This window comes from Heterocephalus glaber, unplaced genomic scaffold (genome assembly GCF_053883595.1).
Source record: "Heterocephalus glaber isolate CG9 unplaced genomic scaffold, H.glaber_assembly_v1.0 deba00001118, whole genome shotgun sequence".
Lineage (NCBI taxonomy): Eukaryota > Metazoa > Chordata > Mammalia > Rodentia > Bathyergidae > Heterocephalus > Heterocephalus glaber.
In genome coordinates this window covers 611,530-628,716 of record NW_028258196.1, presented here as the reverse complement: position 1 = coordinate 628,716, position 17,187 = coordinate 611,530, and the positions used below count along the sequence as shown (strand labels likewise).

Sequence of the window (17,187 nt, the reverse complement as noted above, 5' to 3'; positions counted from 1 at the left end):
CCCCGTCTTCACTTTCTTCCTGAAAAATGTCAGGTCTTAGAATGCGGTACCTCCACTCAGCCAAGTTTATATGCCACGACTATTGCGTATTTTAATTATATTTTTATCCAGAAGACAGTTGCTATTTTATATTATCAATGGTCTTCATTGTTCTTTCTTCCGTATTGCAACAGACCTCAGTCTGATCATCTTCCTCCATCTCCGAAATTCCTTCATTGGAATTCCCCTTAGGGAGGGACAAAGTCTTAGTGTTTGTATTTGTGAATGTCATTATTTAATTCTCATTCTACAAAGATATTTTCAGTGGATACACAGTTCTTGAAAGATTTTTTTCACTGGATACATAATTCTAGGATGATGATTATTTTCTCTCCAGGCATTTGATATGTTATGGTACTGCCTTTTGGCAAAAATATCAGGTATAAATCTACCATTCTCTTTTCCTGTGCGCTAAATTTCATCCTAAGGGGAACAGGGAGCTATGGGACTTTGCTAAACACAAATGACCCAGTCACATGCTCATTTTACAAAGCACTCTGGCAAGGCGTAGACCAGGACGGGTGAGCACCCGCACTCCGGGAGAAGGATGTGGCTGTGAAACAGGGCGCGGGGTGGGGGTGTCGGCGGGGCAGCTCCGGGGTCACCGCGGGGCTGGACTCCGGATCAGCTCAAGAAACTAGGACGGGGCGGACAGGACGACTTTGGGTTCTTTTTTTGTTTTGAGACAGGGTCTCGCTATGTAGTTCAGGCTGCCCTTGAACTATGTAGCCCTGGCTGGCCTGGAACTCGTGGCGATCCTCCTGCCTCAGCCTCCCAAGTCCTGGGATTGCAGGCGTGCGCCACCATGCCAGGCTGACTCTGGGTTCTTGGCAGGGAAGAATGGAGGTGCTGTCATAAAACGGGACTGAGATGGGTGGGGATAATGAGTTCGTCTTGGATCTCAAGATCCATTCATTCATTAGCAGGACAGACAGCATGGCAGCAAAAAGGGCCCCCGTGCACCTCATCTCCGCCGTGGCGAGCTGCTGTCTGGCCTGGGGGACCTGGGGACCCTGCGGGCTGCTCTGCACACCGCCGGCCACGGTAGGCACCGGTCGGACGGGCCACTCCGGAGCAGGGTCCGGCGAGCAGGATCCGGCGGCACCAGGGACCTTGCTGTCCCCGTTGTCCGGCAGACGAGGGTCGATGCCCCGCCAGGCCTCTGGCGCTGTAGGACATGAGGCAACGTCCCCGGAGTCATTGGAAGGACTTGGGCACTCGCGCCTCAATGTTAAGGATCGCGTCCCGCCAGGCGCCCAGCAGCGAGAGGAACCGGGCGTGACGGCAGCTCACAGACCGCGCAGCACCAAGTAAGTCCCGCCACCAAGCGCCAGGAAGCACTTGGATTTCAAAGTTAGTGGGGTCTGGAATTCAGAAACTGTTCACTATTAAGGCTTCACTGCTGTGATCTAAAGATGATGACAAATTTAAATTGTAACACTTATAAAAGGAGCCTCTATTCAAACCATAAAGATGTAGTCTTAATGTTTAATCTACCACTGCATTTTAGCTACGGTTTTTAGGCAATTAAAGCAGCTAGTAAGTAAGGATGGATGTCAGGTCTCATTGTATTCTGAGCCTGTTTGACGTAATACTTTCCAGGAGAACTATTACCGATACTAGCTAGCATTAATCAATCACTACCACGTAGCAGGTACACGAGGTATTGTTATCCTCAGGGTTTCCCTTGCCTTACCAGGGAGAGAAGACTGTATTGCCAACAGAGCCACTGCTGACCCAGCACACACTCATGACAGGTGACCCTACATTCACTCACTCAGCCAATGGAGCCTGGTAGCAGTGCAGAAAGACAAGATGGCCCTGCCTTCCAGGAGCCTGCTGTCCAGGGTAATAAGCAAAGCCAGCTATGGACTGTCACAGTATCAGTTCATTTGAGCAGCCCCACAAAAGATGCTCTGTGTTGAGGCTGGAATGCAGGCACACTCCTGGAAGAAGTGGCATAAAGACCATGCCAAAAGGCTGGGGGGCATTTGGTTAGAACACACAGAGCACATCCTGGCCAGTGATGGAGACCCTTTCAGAGAGGAGCACCCAAACTACAACCCCAAAACCCACTTATTTACCTCAAAGTGACAACACTGCAATTAATTCTGAATACTGAGGTCTTAGTTTAGAAAACACAACTTCTACATTAACATTTTTTTGTTTTGAAAGAAAAACAACACACATGCCCTAGGTTCACCACCAGTATCCTAGGCCATAACATCAAGAGCCAAGACATGGGGGAGGGGCAACATGGCCACAGGGGAGCACAGCAGGAGAGCAGGCAGCCCTGGGGTCTCACCTGGCCACAGAACTGGGAAAAGGTGTGAAGCACCAGTGAGCAACCCAGAGAGCTCCTAAACCAGCTCCTCTAACTGTAAGACAACCACAAGCTCCACAAGTTACTCATCTGGGCCTCACCTGCCACATGGCTGCAATCAACCAAGGGCTTCCCAGCACTCCATGAATCAGCCACCAACAAGCGAGACTTCTCAAGAGCTCCAGTACTTCCTCCAAACAAAGAAGGCCAAGTGTGCACTGAGAGGCAAAAGGTGTAACAACGTGGGTAGCAGCCACCGGAAGTCATCAGTGACACTTCCACGACCCTCCTCCACAGTCTGGGACTGCTTCCAGCTGCACATGCTGTCACAGCTGCCACTGCAAACAAGCCAGCTAATTCCAGCCCCATCGCAGCTCATTCTGTAGAAAAGGCTCTCTGCAGAGCACTTGGCTTGAGAGACAGTGCCACTAACCCTCATCTACAAAATACCTTCATTTTTACTGGCAAAAATCATCTAATTCTCACTATAGTCATGCAAGTTTGGAAAGGAAGGGATTTCTCAAGGTGCCCTCCTGGGAGGTAGAGAGTCCTGCAGAGCATCTCTGAGGCAGACACACCCAGCTGGGGCCTGGGGCATGTACCACTCACCCAGCTCTTCTTTAGTCTCATTTGCAAAACAAGAAGTCAACATGAACAAATTCCTTTCCATTTCAATGTTGTTTGTTTTTAAAAAGTACAGGGGGCCGGGGATTTAGCTCAGTGGTTCTGCTGCCTGCCTCATAAGCACAAGGTTCCAAAAAATAAAGTACAGAAAAATCCTCTCTTCTTCCATAAAAAGATGGGTTCTTGAATCAGGGTCATAATCCAAACAAGTTTGAGTAAAAGCATAATGATAAATACAAGCATTATTCCACACTGACATGTTAAATGCAAGTCATTAATAAAACTGTGCTTTAAGGGCAATGTAAATGAAATGATTTTTCCAACTAATACACGCATCAAGTCAAAATTATAATTACTGTATAGTGACCATGCATCTGATTACACTGATAATTAAGTTGCTGAGTGATAGAGTCAAGCTGTCCTGCTCTAACATTCTGGATCCAAAAAAGAAAGCTCTGTGAAATCAACAAAAACCATCATACTATCTTCAAACTCTTAAATATTGAATTTTCAGTAAATTATTAAGATACTTCTATGTGAAATGGTTGGAGCTTTATCAATGGCAGCTGAAATTTTACTGGCCTGATTTATAAGTTTTCCAAAAAGTGTTTTTCATCTCAGTAAATACATGTTTTACAACAATCACAAACACAAATTTGAACTATTATATTAGATTCCTATAAAAACTGTAATTTGAAGTCCTAGTAAATACTTTATGTTTTAAGCTGTACAGCATATTGCTCCTTCATAAATGCTTTTTACTTTGCTTTATCAAATCCTGAAAAAAGGTTCTGAAAGTTATTTCATTTTTTGGAAATGACTCATGTTTATATTTTTATTGAAATAATCAAGCTGTTTCTCACTCTAGAAATATACATTGTTATAGGTTTGTATCCTTCATGGTATAAAAAGATATTCTGGACTGTAGTTTAATACTATTATTTCTTCTCTCAAAGATTTGAAATACTCACAGTTATATCTAAAAAAAAGATAAGTCTTATCCAAACACTGTGGCCCCTTTTTAAAATAATTCATAAAACTAATTAAAATTTATAGTAATTTACCTTATTAAATTAATTGTTGAACTTAAAAATATCAACACCATACACTACTGACCCAAGAATTATAGTGCAATAACTGAGAGAGAAACACAAATAAGAACCATACGAAGCTCCACTATTTCAAAGTAGCAGCGATCACAAAGTCGGGAATCCTGATAAGCTGCTGACCCCCAGAGCCCAGGAAGCTCCGCCCTCCTCCTCCTCCGAGCTGCACAGGGGCACCATTCCCCCCAGAGCACTGGGAAGACGGTGAGTGTTCCCAGGACCGAGGCCATACAGAACAGGGAGCCTTTCTGCTCCTCCACCACTCTGTGACACGGGCAGGAGGCGGGTGCCATGCTGCGCAGACAGACCTTGCAACCCCCAAACAGCGAGCTGAGTAAACCTCTGGGCTTTACAAAGCACCCAGGCTTGGAGATTTTGTTAGGGCAACACAGAGAGGGCTGAGGCCGGCTGAGGAGCCGCCTGGGACACAGGAAGCGTGTGAAACAGGCCCGATCCCCTTCTACACTCTTACTTACAGCCACTGATACTTACCATCCTGACTTTGGCTAACTGGAACAATGTGACTCGCAATTACTTTTTGAAAGTAAAAATATCCAAAAAAGGCGATTTTTCAACAGAGCATAATCTAAGAAGGGAAAGCCATGATGAAGAATTTTCCACAGCGAAGTTGCTAAATTTAAGCCACACACCAGCCAAGTCTGTATTCCCCTGCGGGGAGGCTCAGGCTCCATCAGCACCAGGACCCCACTGTCAGGCCACTCACTGGTGCAGCAACAGCAGGACAATTGCCACACCCTAAAAGCCCAAATGAGCACACATATATTAATCACAACACTCCCGTGTTCCCCCTTAGAAAAAGCCCCAAACCCTCCAGCCAGGCCGGGAGGGCCAGCCTTTCTCCCCTCAGCACATTTCACACATGGCATGTGGATTCTCCCGTCTCCCACTACATTCTGCATGCCCTCTCCACATGCACAGTGACATATGTGCTCGCTCGAGCCTCCCCGTCTGCCTCCATGCTGGGTGATCAGCTGCAGGCTGCCGTGCTCACTGAAGTCTCACCAACACCTGGTGTGATGCCTGGCCATGGAAGGTGATGGATAAATATTAGTTGAATAAATGAATGGGTGAATAAATTACCAGGCCCTATGTCTGTGTATCAGACCTGCCAAAAGTAAAGTAGGACTTTCAACTTTTTAAAAAGCACATTATACAATCAGAAAAATACTTGTATTATTCTAAGAGCAAATACGTACACAAATAAAAATTATACAAATAGCGATCACGTGACAGTAGCACAAGCTCACCACCTTCATCTGCCTAAGCGTAGATACTGGCAAGCGTGGAGACTCCCAGGTCTTCTTTCCCTGGTGCTACTACCTCCAGCGAAGGGGTGCCCTTGTTCTGACCCTGCATCGCAGGGTACAGGGAAGAAACATTCCAACCAAAAGGGACAGTGCTCAAATTCTCACCCCCCTCCCCAGGACTCACTTTTACAGCTCCAATCAAACAGGCATGTGTGCAATCAGTCTGTTAAATACATAAGGGGCTCATTCATAACTGAATGGGATTCCAAAGCAGAAGGGGCAACAGGGCCAACCTATCGGGAGGAGTGGCAGGGCAAAGCTGGCTACAGAAATGAGCTTGCAAGGGAGGGATCTGAGACTTAAGGCTCTAGGTCCATGTAGGGCAGAAGAGGTAGCTCTATCAGCTATTCACTGTCGAAACTGCTATTTCACACTTCATAGGCGCTTCAGGCAGACGTAGAAAGGTAAGTAAAGTCAGAACAGCACTGGTTGGCGGCCAGCCCACAGTGAATACGGCTGCTCTACTCATCTTCCTTGGCCAGGGCTGGGAGACCCTGGCTCTGCCTATCAGATTCTCTCTCCCGAAAACTCAGAACCTTTAGGAGAGATGGAAGGGGCTGGGGTCAAGTCACTTCAGGATAACTTTGAAGGAACAGGTACATTATGGCCTGCTAATACCCCAGCTCTCTCCTCTCAAGAAGCCTGGGTACTCAACCTTTCCCTACCACAACCCTATCCTGCGATAATTTTCCCAGTTTTGTTTCTTTAAGCCAGAATTTCTGTTCCTTAGAATATTATCATCTGAGTCAGCATGGCTCTTGCCTGTAGCCCATTTGCTTAGTTCACAAAGGACTAACAGGAGGCCCTGGGGATATATTTGTCCCAGATTTTTATAAAAGAAAGGGGTCAGGACCAAAGCCCAATTTCTCCTACTCTTAGTACTACGGGCAATATGCTTAAGTAGACAGACAGCTATCACAAAAGCTGAGTAATCTAAACAACTTGCGGTAAAATCTAGATATAAAGGCGAAACAGGAAAAGGATACAATGGGAGGCCTGGGACATGGAGAAGGAACAGGGAAGAACTGCTGATCCCCAAAGGAGCGAAGTTTTATATTCCATTACAAAATGATGTCTGAGTAATTACACCAGATTCCTGTAAATTTTAAGTGTCAGCCATCCTATGATTTTAAAAAAGTAAATAGAAAGATACAGACCCAAAGAAAGAAAAGGAAGATAAACATCAATCAAGAGACAAAACTGTAATGACTATGTCTAAATATCTTCATAATTTTGGTGGTCACAGCATGCTTCTAAAACATCTCATGATTTTCTTCTTCACCAAACATTTTTGGACTATAAAATGCTTCTCCTGTTTCCTAAAGCTTCCGAGATTTTGTTGCTATTTTACATTCTTAGCACTTTTATATAGCTGGGTTTCCTTTTTAAAAATGTTCTTTCCACTCTATAAATTTGTTTATTTTTGTTTTCTAGCCAAAGCTTGTCCAAACAGTATTAACTGTTTTCCCATTTCCCTGGTACTTTCTTACCTACTCATGCCATCAACGCCACAGGCTGATCTTAACCCAACACGGACACTGTCTTTCCCTGACCCCGCTGTGGAGTAACAGGGACTTCACAGAGGGGCCTGCCCACGAACCCAGTGCGTGAGTACCACACTGCCTCCAGAGCCGCTGTTCTCCCTAAAGCCAGGCTTCCAGTAGAGAAGGAAATCAAGGCTGACTATTCCAGATTGCCTGAATCCTGGTGCAAAACATCTACAACCTGCCTCGCGTGAAATACTGCAGACATATTATTTTATAGAAAAATTATTTCATAGAAAAAGGAAACTTTATTACACATCAAAGAATTGATTTGATTGAAAGAAAAACTGCCTTAAGTGTAGTACGTAAACTATATTGATCAGAATAGAAACTCCGATCTTCCCCACACTTATATATTGGAAAGAAATAAAATAATCCTTTTTTTTAAAAAGTTAGTATTTTATTCACTTTAAGCATATGAAAATTAACAGGTATAGTGGACTTCTTAATCAGTTAGCTCTATTTGCTTTTCATCTTTCTAATTATCACATATATTTGATTCCATGAATATGTAGGTGAGGGGCCGGGGATTTAGCTCAGTGGTTTCGCCACCTGCTGCGCAAGCGCAAAGACCCGAGTTCAATCCCCGGTACCAAAAAAAACCCATCAAAAACGATGAATAGGTAGGTTATATGAAAATACCTATTGAACTGGATTAATAGAAATAACAAATCTTTGTGAAGTTTATATCAAGATGTAACATACAACCTCTTTAGGATAAAGAACAACATGTATCTTTCATTGAAACTACTGCACCTTGAAATGTGCTAATTGCTTTGTATCCGAATACATTGGATCTTAACAGGAGAGATGTTAGCCCACCCCTTCCTGGAGATGGGCTACAGTATCTGAGACATTTTTGGATGTTAATCACCATTGGGAGAAGAGAGAGGGGAGGGTTGCTGGCATCCAGTGGGGCCAGGCCAGGGGTGCTGCTGAACACGTCACTATGTATAACAGAGCCCCGCACAACAAGCATTCAGCCTGGGTTGCTTAAAAAGCTCTATCAACATGAAAATGAGACGGGAGCAAAGAGAGCAGCTGACCAGGAGTGACTGTGAGCTGCTGTTAGCCACGGCCCTCCCAACCTGGCCAGACCCACCTACCTTCGACGCCTGGGGTGTAGATATCACATGGACTGTGCTGGGCTTGACACCATTTGCCTTGGGACGCTTATAGAGAGCAAACCGGCTTTTCCTCCGTCCTCTGTCTCCATTAGGTAAAGCACCATTGTACCTAAAAAAAAAGAGATAAAGGAGCACATTTATTTGCATATTTTTAAAGTTTTAAGCATGAAAATTCGATGGAATAGAGAAAGAAAAGAATGATCCTAAAGATCTGCTCACTAAACAGACCACTAAAGGAAAAGGTTGTAAAGCAGACTTCAGCTGTAATGAAATTCAAATCACTTCCAGAAACTTAATTTCATAGTGATGTACAAGTAATTATAGGTTTCCGATTCTATAAAGTCAGATTCCTCAAATCTTTTTAGAAAGAGACAGAGCATAAACAAGCAAATGAGTATTCTGCAGAGGCCATGTTAGCTCTGGTTCAATTCAGCCTGTGCCATTCTATTGGACCTCAGAGAAACACTTGAGAAATATTTTAAATGAATGAGTTAGAAAACGGCATACTAATTCAACTTCATCTTTCACTCTCAAATCATGTTAATGTCATGCATAAGATCTTTATTTGTAAGAAGACCAAATTTAATTACTTGCATTCTTAAAGGTTCTGAATTCTCTATATCCATTCTCATTTCTGTCTGAAGCCTACAGTGCTAGGTTAACAAAAAATAGCTTGCACAAATTATACATGAGTTTTCATCCACAAACTGTCTGAAAAAAAAACCTTTAAAAGTCACCAGGAAAATGTAAATGTCTTCAAGCTGATTTCTTGTAGTTAGCTAATACAAGAGTTTAAAAGGAATTCAGGATTGCAGCTAGCAGTTCAATTTTCAACTCCATATACTAATTCTGTGTTAACCTGTCCCTGAATGTTCTGACCCTTGTCTCGACATGACTATTCTCTTCCTACACCCTGGCAGAAGCTCCTTTCAAAAAAATAACTAAAAGGGAAAGGAATCATTTAAAATTTATACGGACAACTATGGCTGCCCTGAGGCCCCCTCAGAACTCCCAAGTTGGGCTGCAGGTCTGGAGGCTTGTTCCCGTGCTGAGGATCTTGTCCAACTCACTTGGGCCTACTCCAATTTTCTAGCTCCACAGGACAGAGAAGTATGGTCATCAGGGTAGGGAAGCTGAGATGTGTGGCCTGCTGGGAGCTACAGAAACACGAACCCAGGGACAGAGTCTGGAACTGCTGTCTGACAAGGGTTTCACATTAACACCAGAAGTTATTCCCACTGTGTTTGTAATCTATTGTTATCACAAAGGAATGTCACCTATATAAAAATGTCTCTAGAATAAAGAGATAATTTATTTCAAGTCTAATTTTTTCTTTAGCAAGATCAGAAAAGTATACATTATTTTCTTAAATGAATTTATGACCACTACTGTCAAGTATCCATGAGTAAACAACCATCATAAACCCACTTTGTTTCGAGATATTTCACACCACTTGGCTCAAGACCAATATTCTAATATTAAGAGAAATATATGTAAACTAATTAAAGCCAAGATGGTACACAACGTGCAGCACACTTTCATTTTCATGATGATGAGCAGAGATGATGACTCCAGGATATGCTGAGGTTTGCTGTGCCCCTCACCGTGAGGGGCACACCCTCTCTCAGCCCCACACTTCTAGTTATGGGGACCTGGTCTGGGGAGAATGCAGGAGTACAGGCCAGCAGCTCACCACAGCACCCCTTCTCTTGAGTCTGTCCTTTAACTCCCAGGACAAACCCGCCACTGTAGCCTCTCTGCCACCCTGGAGCTGACCTGAGGGAGGTGGACACACAGCCATGCTAGTCGAGGACGGCCTCATCCTAGTTCGTACAAAATGGACGAGACACGACCACCTAGTCTCCGTGGGTGGCTACAGCTACAAATGTAAACACTCAAGCTGTGGCGATGTCCCAGTCTGTGACTAAAGAAGCAGAGAAAGTGAAGAATGAAGCAGATGAACACGACAAGCAGCAAAAAGGCACAGACAGGATCCGTAGGGGTTTCCTACACCTTGTTAGTGAAATTCTTTTTAGTTTCAGCTCAATCAGGCTGGTTTCTGCTATTTACAATCCCAAAGCCTCCAACACAGTGGGGGCGAGGGAGTAAGAAATGTCAACTTTAGCACACGCAGAAATGTTTCACTTGAAATTGTTTTGCACAGATGTATAAATATTGCAGGTTAAGGCTGCAGACAGGCAGCTCTGCGGACGCCCTACCGAGGTCACGAGTCACACGGAACATGCCAGGTCGGCCCACTGCAGACAGGCAGGTCTGCGGACGCTCAACTGAGGTCACGAGTCCCAGGGAACACGGCCCGGCAGCAACACACTGGACACCTCCCCCCTGCTCCTCTGTACAGCCACCTGGTTCCACACTACAAATACGCAGAGGACACTAGATGACCAGACCACGGTACTGTGTCCCGCCACTCCCGGCCCAGAGGTAGGGGCTCCTGAGCCGCCATCCTACTGCTCCTGGTCTAGAGGAAGAGGCTTCCCGGCCACCATCCCTCCCATTGCTCCCAGCCCAGAGGAAGGGGCTTCTGGGCCACCATCACTACTGCCGTTCCCGGCCCCTGTCCCACCTCTCCCAGGTCAGAGGAGGTGATCCTCATGGGCGCCAACAGCACCCCCGACCCCCCCAATCGAAATGAGAAAACACATAAACAAGCCTCAAAACCAGACTTCCTACAGCAACCCCAAAGGGAAATGAGATGGAACACTCTGATACTCAGCCACCTGGATCCACTGAACTGGCAACAAAAGGGGATCTGGAAAAAATGAAATCAGAAATAATTTCTCAGCTAACAGGAGATATTGTGCTCCTAGTGCAAGACATGATTAATAAATCTAGAGAGGAGCTGAGGAACGTGATGGAATCTCAACATAGGAAACAAATGGAATCCATAAAACAGATGCAAATAGATTTCCATGGATGAAAAACTCCACTGAAAGTCTACACAGCAGAATGAGCCAATGTGAGGACAGAATTTCAGATATAGAAGATAAGATTGCAATTAGTGACCAGGAAAAGAAAAGGTGCTTCAAAATTATAAGGGAACATGAGAAATCAATCCAGCAGCTGCTAGATGATGCAAAGAAGAATAACATAAGCCTGACTGGAGTCAATGAAGAAACAGGAGAGAGTGCAGATGACATGAAAAAACTCTTTACAAATGTAATGGCAGAAAACTTCCCAAGCAGGGGAAAAGAACTTGACATACACATAAGTGAGGCATAGAGGACTCCAAATAGCTTTGATCAAAAAAAATCTACACATAGGCATAAAATTGTTAGGATTCCAGAAACACAACAGAAGAACAAAGTTCTACAAGCACTTAGAGAAAAGAAAGAAATCACATACAAAGGAAAGCCCATCAGAATCACAGTAGACTTCTCAACACAAACCATCAAGACAAGAAGAGCTTGGAGTGACATATTCCAAGTCCTAAAAGAAAACAGCCTCCAACCCAGATTGATGTACCCTGCAAAACTATCTCTCAAAATTGATGGAGAAATAAGATACTTTCATGACAAAGAGCACCTTAGGAACTTCATGAATAACAAAGCAGCACTCCAAAAAGTTTTACACAATGTCCTAGGAACAGACATTGAGGATCAAAACCCCAGGAAGCAAAGCAGAATGAACCCATCTGGCATGACAAGAAATTAAATGTAAAGGGGGATAACCCAACAAAAAGAAAAAGTCATGGCAATGACCAGTCAATATGTTTCAGTTATAACCATCAACGTTCATGGTCTCAATTCACCAATCAAAAGAAACAGACTGGCAGAATGGGTCAAAAAGCAAAATCCAACAATATGCTGCATACAAGAAACACACTTCATTCAAAAGGAAACTCATAGACTGAAAGTTAAAGTATGGAAAACAATACTCCATGTGATGGGAACCCGAAAAAAAGCAGGAGTAGCTATCCTCTTTGCAGATCAAGTAGATTTCAAACCAACACTGATTAAGAGAGACCAAGAAGGACACTACATCCTTGTAAAGGGAACAATCCAACAGGAAGAGATGACAATCATAAATATCTATGCACCAAACACTACTGCACCCAACTATATAAAACAAATACTAACCGACATAAAAAGTCTATATGCACTAATACAATTGTAGTGGGGGACTTCAACACCCCGCTGTCACAAATAGATCAACTAGACAAAAAATCAGTAATGAAATACTAGAACTCAATCGAACTCTTGAACAAATGAACTTAACAGATGTTTAGAGAGTTTTCCACCCCACAAAATCAGAATACACATTCTTCTCAGCTGCACTTGGGTCATTCTCAAAAAAAAGACCACATACTCACATACAGAACATGTTTAAGTAAGTGCAAAGGAATTGAAGTTATCCCCTGTATATTATCAGACCATAGTGCGATGAAATTGGAGATCCATAGCAAAAGAAACTCAAAAAATTTAATAAACTCCTGGAAAGTGAACAACACACTTCTGAATAACCAATGGGTAACAGAGGAAATTAAAGAAGAAATCAGACAGTTCCTTCAATTAAATGACAATGACAATACAACATATCGGAATCTATGGGATACAATGAAAGCAGTCTTACAATGGAAATTCATAGCAGTAAATACACATATCAGGAAAACAGAATGAGCCCAATTAAACAACCTGATACTGCACCTCAAGCTTCTAGAAAAAGAAGAGCAGGACAACCCCAGAGCTCATAAAAGGGAGGAAATTATAAAGATCAGAGAAATAATCGATGCAATGGAGACTAAGAGAACGATACAAAAAAACCAATGAAACCAAGAGTTGGTTCTTTGAAAGAATCAACAAAATTAGCAAACCCTTAGCCATCCTTATCAGAAAAAAGAAAGAAAAGGCCCAAATCCATGCAATTAGGAATGAAAAGGGTGAAATTACAACAGACCCAGCAGAAATCCAGAGGATCATCAATATCTACTTCCAGAACCTATACGCCAGTAAGGTGGAAAACACAGAAGAAATGGACAGATTCCTAGATACATATGAATTACCAAAGCTGAACGAAGAAGACCTAAAAATTCTAAACAACCCAATATCAACCAATGAAATTGAAAACGTAATTAAAAACTTATCAACTAAGAAAAGCCTGGGCCCTGATGGCTTCACCGCTGAATTCTTCAAGACATTTAGAGAGGAACTGCTGCCACTACTGTTTAAACTCTTCAATGAAATTGAAAGGGAAGCAATACTCCCAAATTCATTCCTGGAAGCAAGCATCACATTGATCCCCAAGGCAGAGAAAGACCCAACCGAAAAGGAGAACTATAGGCGAATCTCACTAAAGAACATAGATGCAAAAATCCTTAATAAGATAATGGCAAACAGAATGTAGAAGATCATCAAGAAGATCATACACCCTGATCATGTGGGATTCTTCCCAGGGATGCAGGGATGGATCAATATATGCAAATCAATCAATGTAATACACTGTATCAATAGAGCCAAGGACAAAAACCATATGATTATCTCCATAGATGCAGAAAAAGCATTTGACAAAATCCAACATGCATTTATGATAAAAACCCTACAGAAAATTGGAATAGATGGTCTCTACCTTAAACTGATAGGAGCCATCTATGAAAAACCAACAGCCAATATCATACTAAATGGTCCAAAACTGAAATCCTTCATACTAAAATCAGGAACAAGGCAAGGATGTCCACTATCACCACTCTTGTTCAATATAGTTCTGGAAACATTAGCCATGGCAATTAGACAAGAGAAAGAAACAAAAGGAATAAAGATAGGAAATGAAGAAGTCAAATTGTCATTATTTGCAGATGACATGATACTCTGTATAGAAAACCCCAAGAACTCCATCAAAAGTCTTCTAGACTGAATAATCAAATTCAGTCAAGTAGCTGGTTACAAGGTCAACACACAAAAATCAATAGCTTTCCTCTACATGAATGACAGACTCACTGAGAGAGAAATAGCACAAATAATTCCTTTCACAATAGCATCCAAAAAATTGAAATACCTAGGAATCAACCTAATGAAAGAAATCAAAGACCTCTTCTCTGAAAACTATAGCACTCTGCAAAGAGAGATTGAAGATGATATCCGAAAACGGAAAGACTTCCCCTGCTCCTGGGTAGGAAGGATTAATATAGTGAAAATGGCCATACTTCCAAAACTGCTATATCGATTTAATGCAATTCCAATTGAGATCCCAGCAGCATACTTCATCTACCTTGAGAAAACAATCCAAAAATTCATTTGGAACAAGAAGAGACCCAGAATAGCAAAAGCAATTCTAGGTAACAGAGACATGGCAGGGGGTATCACAATCCCTAACCTGAAACTATACTACAAAGCTACTGTGATGAAAACAGCATGGTACTGGCAAAGAAACAGACCTGAGGACCAGTGGAACAGATTAGAAGATGCAGAAACAACGCCAGACACACTCAGACTTCTCATCTTCGATAAAGGAACCAAACACCCTCACTGGAGGAAAGATAGCCTCTTTAATAAATGGTGCTGGAAAAATTGGCTTTCAAGCTGCCACAGATTAAAACTAGACCTGTATCTCTCACCATGCACTAAACTAAAATCGAAATGGATTAAAGATCTAAATATTAAAATAGAAACTCTGAACCAGTTGGAACAGAGGTTAGGTAGAATTCTTGAAGACACTGGTGTAGGAAAAGATTTTATTAACAAAACCTCAGTTGCCCATCAACTAGAACAATCATCAAATGGGATCTCTTCTTATTAAAAAGCTTGTGCACAGCAAGAGAAATCACCAGCTGTGTGAAGAGACAACCCACAGTGTGGGAAAAAATCTTCACCTGCTCTTCCTTAGACAAAGGTCTACTATCTAGAATCTATAAAGAACTTAAAAAGATCAGACCTCCCAAATTTAAAGACCCAATCCAAAAATGGGTATCTGAAATGAACAGACATTTCTCAGACAAAGAAGTAGAAATAGCAAATAAATACATGAAAAAATGTTCAACATCACTGGTCATTCGAGAGATGCAAATGAAAACAACGCTGAGATTCCACCTCACTCCAGAAAGAATGGCTGCTATCATGAAATCAACCAATAACAAATGCTGGTGGGGCTGTGGGGAAAGAGGAACCCTGCTCCACTGCTGGTGGGAGTGTCAACTGGTGCAAGCACTGTGGAAATCAGTATGGAGATACCTCAAAGAACTAGGACTGGAAGTCCCATTTGACCCCACTATTCCACTGCTGGGGATCTTCCCCAAAGAATTAAAAGAATCATATCATAGTGATATATGTGCACCCATGTTCATAGCAGCACAGTTTGTGATAGCTAAAACTTGGAATTAGCCCAAATGCCCATCAACTGGAGACTGGATAAAGAAAATGTGGTTTTTGTATAAAATGGAGCACTACTCAGCCATACAAAATGAGAAATTAGAGACATTTATAGCTAAGTGGATGCACATTGAGGCCATACACTTAAGTGAAATAAGTAGGACACACATGTGTAAATACCGAACAGTTTCTCTGGTGTGAGAAACTGAAAGTGTAAATAAGGACTCAATGTATAATGTGTAATGTGAAATAGGAAGAAAAGGGGCAAAGGGGAAGGAAGTGGGAGGGCTAGAGGAAAGGATAGAAGGGAATGGGATTAATATGAGAAAATGGAAAAACAGGAACAAAATCTTTGTAAATAGGGAGGAATAGAGGGGTCGAAGGGAGGGCTGGGCAAGGATGAAAAATAAGAACCAAGAGAGATTATGTAAAGGTGCAAATTTCCAACGATGAATGTCATTATATTGTATACCTAAAATGTACCAATTATTAGAATGAATAATCGATAATGCAAAACAGGAAGAAAAGGTTCAAAGGGGTAGGGGTAGTGGGAAGGGCAGGGGAAAAGAAAGAAGGGAAAGGAAAAATGATGAGAAATGGAAAAAATGGAAATAAAGTCTTTGTAAATAGGGAAGGGTGGAGGTCGTGAAGGGAGGGCTAGGAATGGGGAAAAAATAAGAACCAAGATGCATTATGTAAAGGTACAATTCCCAATGAGAAATGTAATTGTGTTGTATACCTACAATGTACCAATAAAAGAATTTAATACAAAAAAAAATTGCATGTTAAGCGAATAAGCCAGTCTATTTACAGATTGCCCAGTTATTTCATGTGTCCTATCTAGTTGATGATAGGTAAATAATCCTATTGGAAATAACTGTATCACTAGTAGAAAAACCAGTGTTAAGATGAGATGAGTTTCTAACTAAGTTAAGCTGCACGGCCATTCATCCAGTATACTGTACCAATTGCTAGAGCTGCAACAATGAATACCAGCTTCCCTGCCTTTACAGCTCTCTCCCTGGAAGGAGGGAAAGGCACAAAAACAAGTGTGCTAAAACTCATGGGACAAGAGGATGAGCTTCCAAGAGCACACCGGGAGAGGTGGGAAGACACTGTGTGAACAGTCTGGCATGCAAGCCAGGAGACAACTGGAAGCTCAGGGCAGAGGCACACACAGATGAGGAAGCTGCAGCGAGCAGTTCCACAGGAAGCAGCACCAGAGGAGGCAGGTAGGGGAGGGTCCTCCAGGACAGAGTATGACTTTTTACCCCAGCAGACAGGGAGCTGGTAGGATCTGAGCAAACAGCTAGCATGAGTGAATTTATGATGCCATCACAAGGGTGCACAACGCAGGCTAGACTAGAGGAGACATCCAGATTAGAGGCAAGACACCCAGTTGGGAGAACAATGCAGCCAGAGGGGGTCATGTCATGGGTGGAGTGGTGGCCCCCAAAAGGATAAGGCTGTGAATTCACCTGTTAGAAAAAGGGTCTCTGCAGATGTAACAAGTAAAGGTTTCCAGGTGAGACCACTCTGGTGGTCCTAAATCCAAGGCAAGCGTCTTGTAAGACAGAAGCAGGGACAGAGAGAAGATGTGACCCCATGAAAATGTAAGCAGACAGCAGAGCAACACTTTCACAGCCCAAGAAGCACCTGGAGTCCCCAGAAGCAGGACGTAGCCTGCAGGCTTCAGAAGGTGCACCGTGCCCACCCTGCAACTGCAGACTGCAGCCACCATGACCGTGAGGGATATGCATCTGGTGTTTTAAGC

General features: G+C 42.9%; 1 protein-coding gene across 1 annotated transcript in view; it reads right to left on the bottom strand.

Annotated features, from left to right (window-relative positions):
• The window catches only part of Peli2 (pellino E3 ubiquitin protein ligase family member 2), a 179,933-nt gene that overhangs the window by 122,613 nt on the left and 40,133 nt on the right, over positions 1 to 17,187 (bottom strand). Inside the window, exon 2 of the mRNA XM_004871081.4 lies at positions 8,071 to 8,200. Coding sequence (XP_004871138.1) covers positions 8,071 to 8,200 — 130 coding nt within the window. The remainder of the gene's footprint in view (positions 1 to 8,070; positions 8,201 to 17,187) is intronic.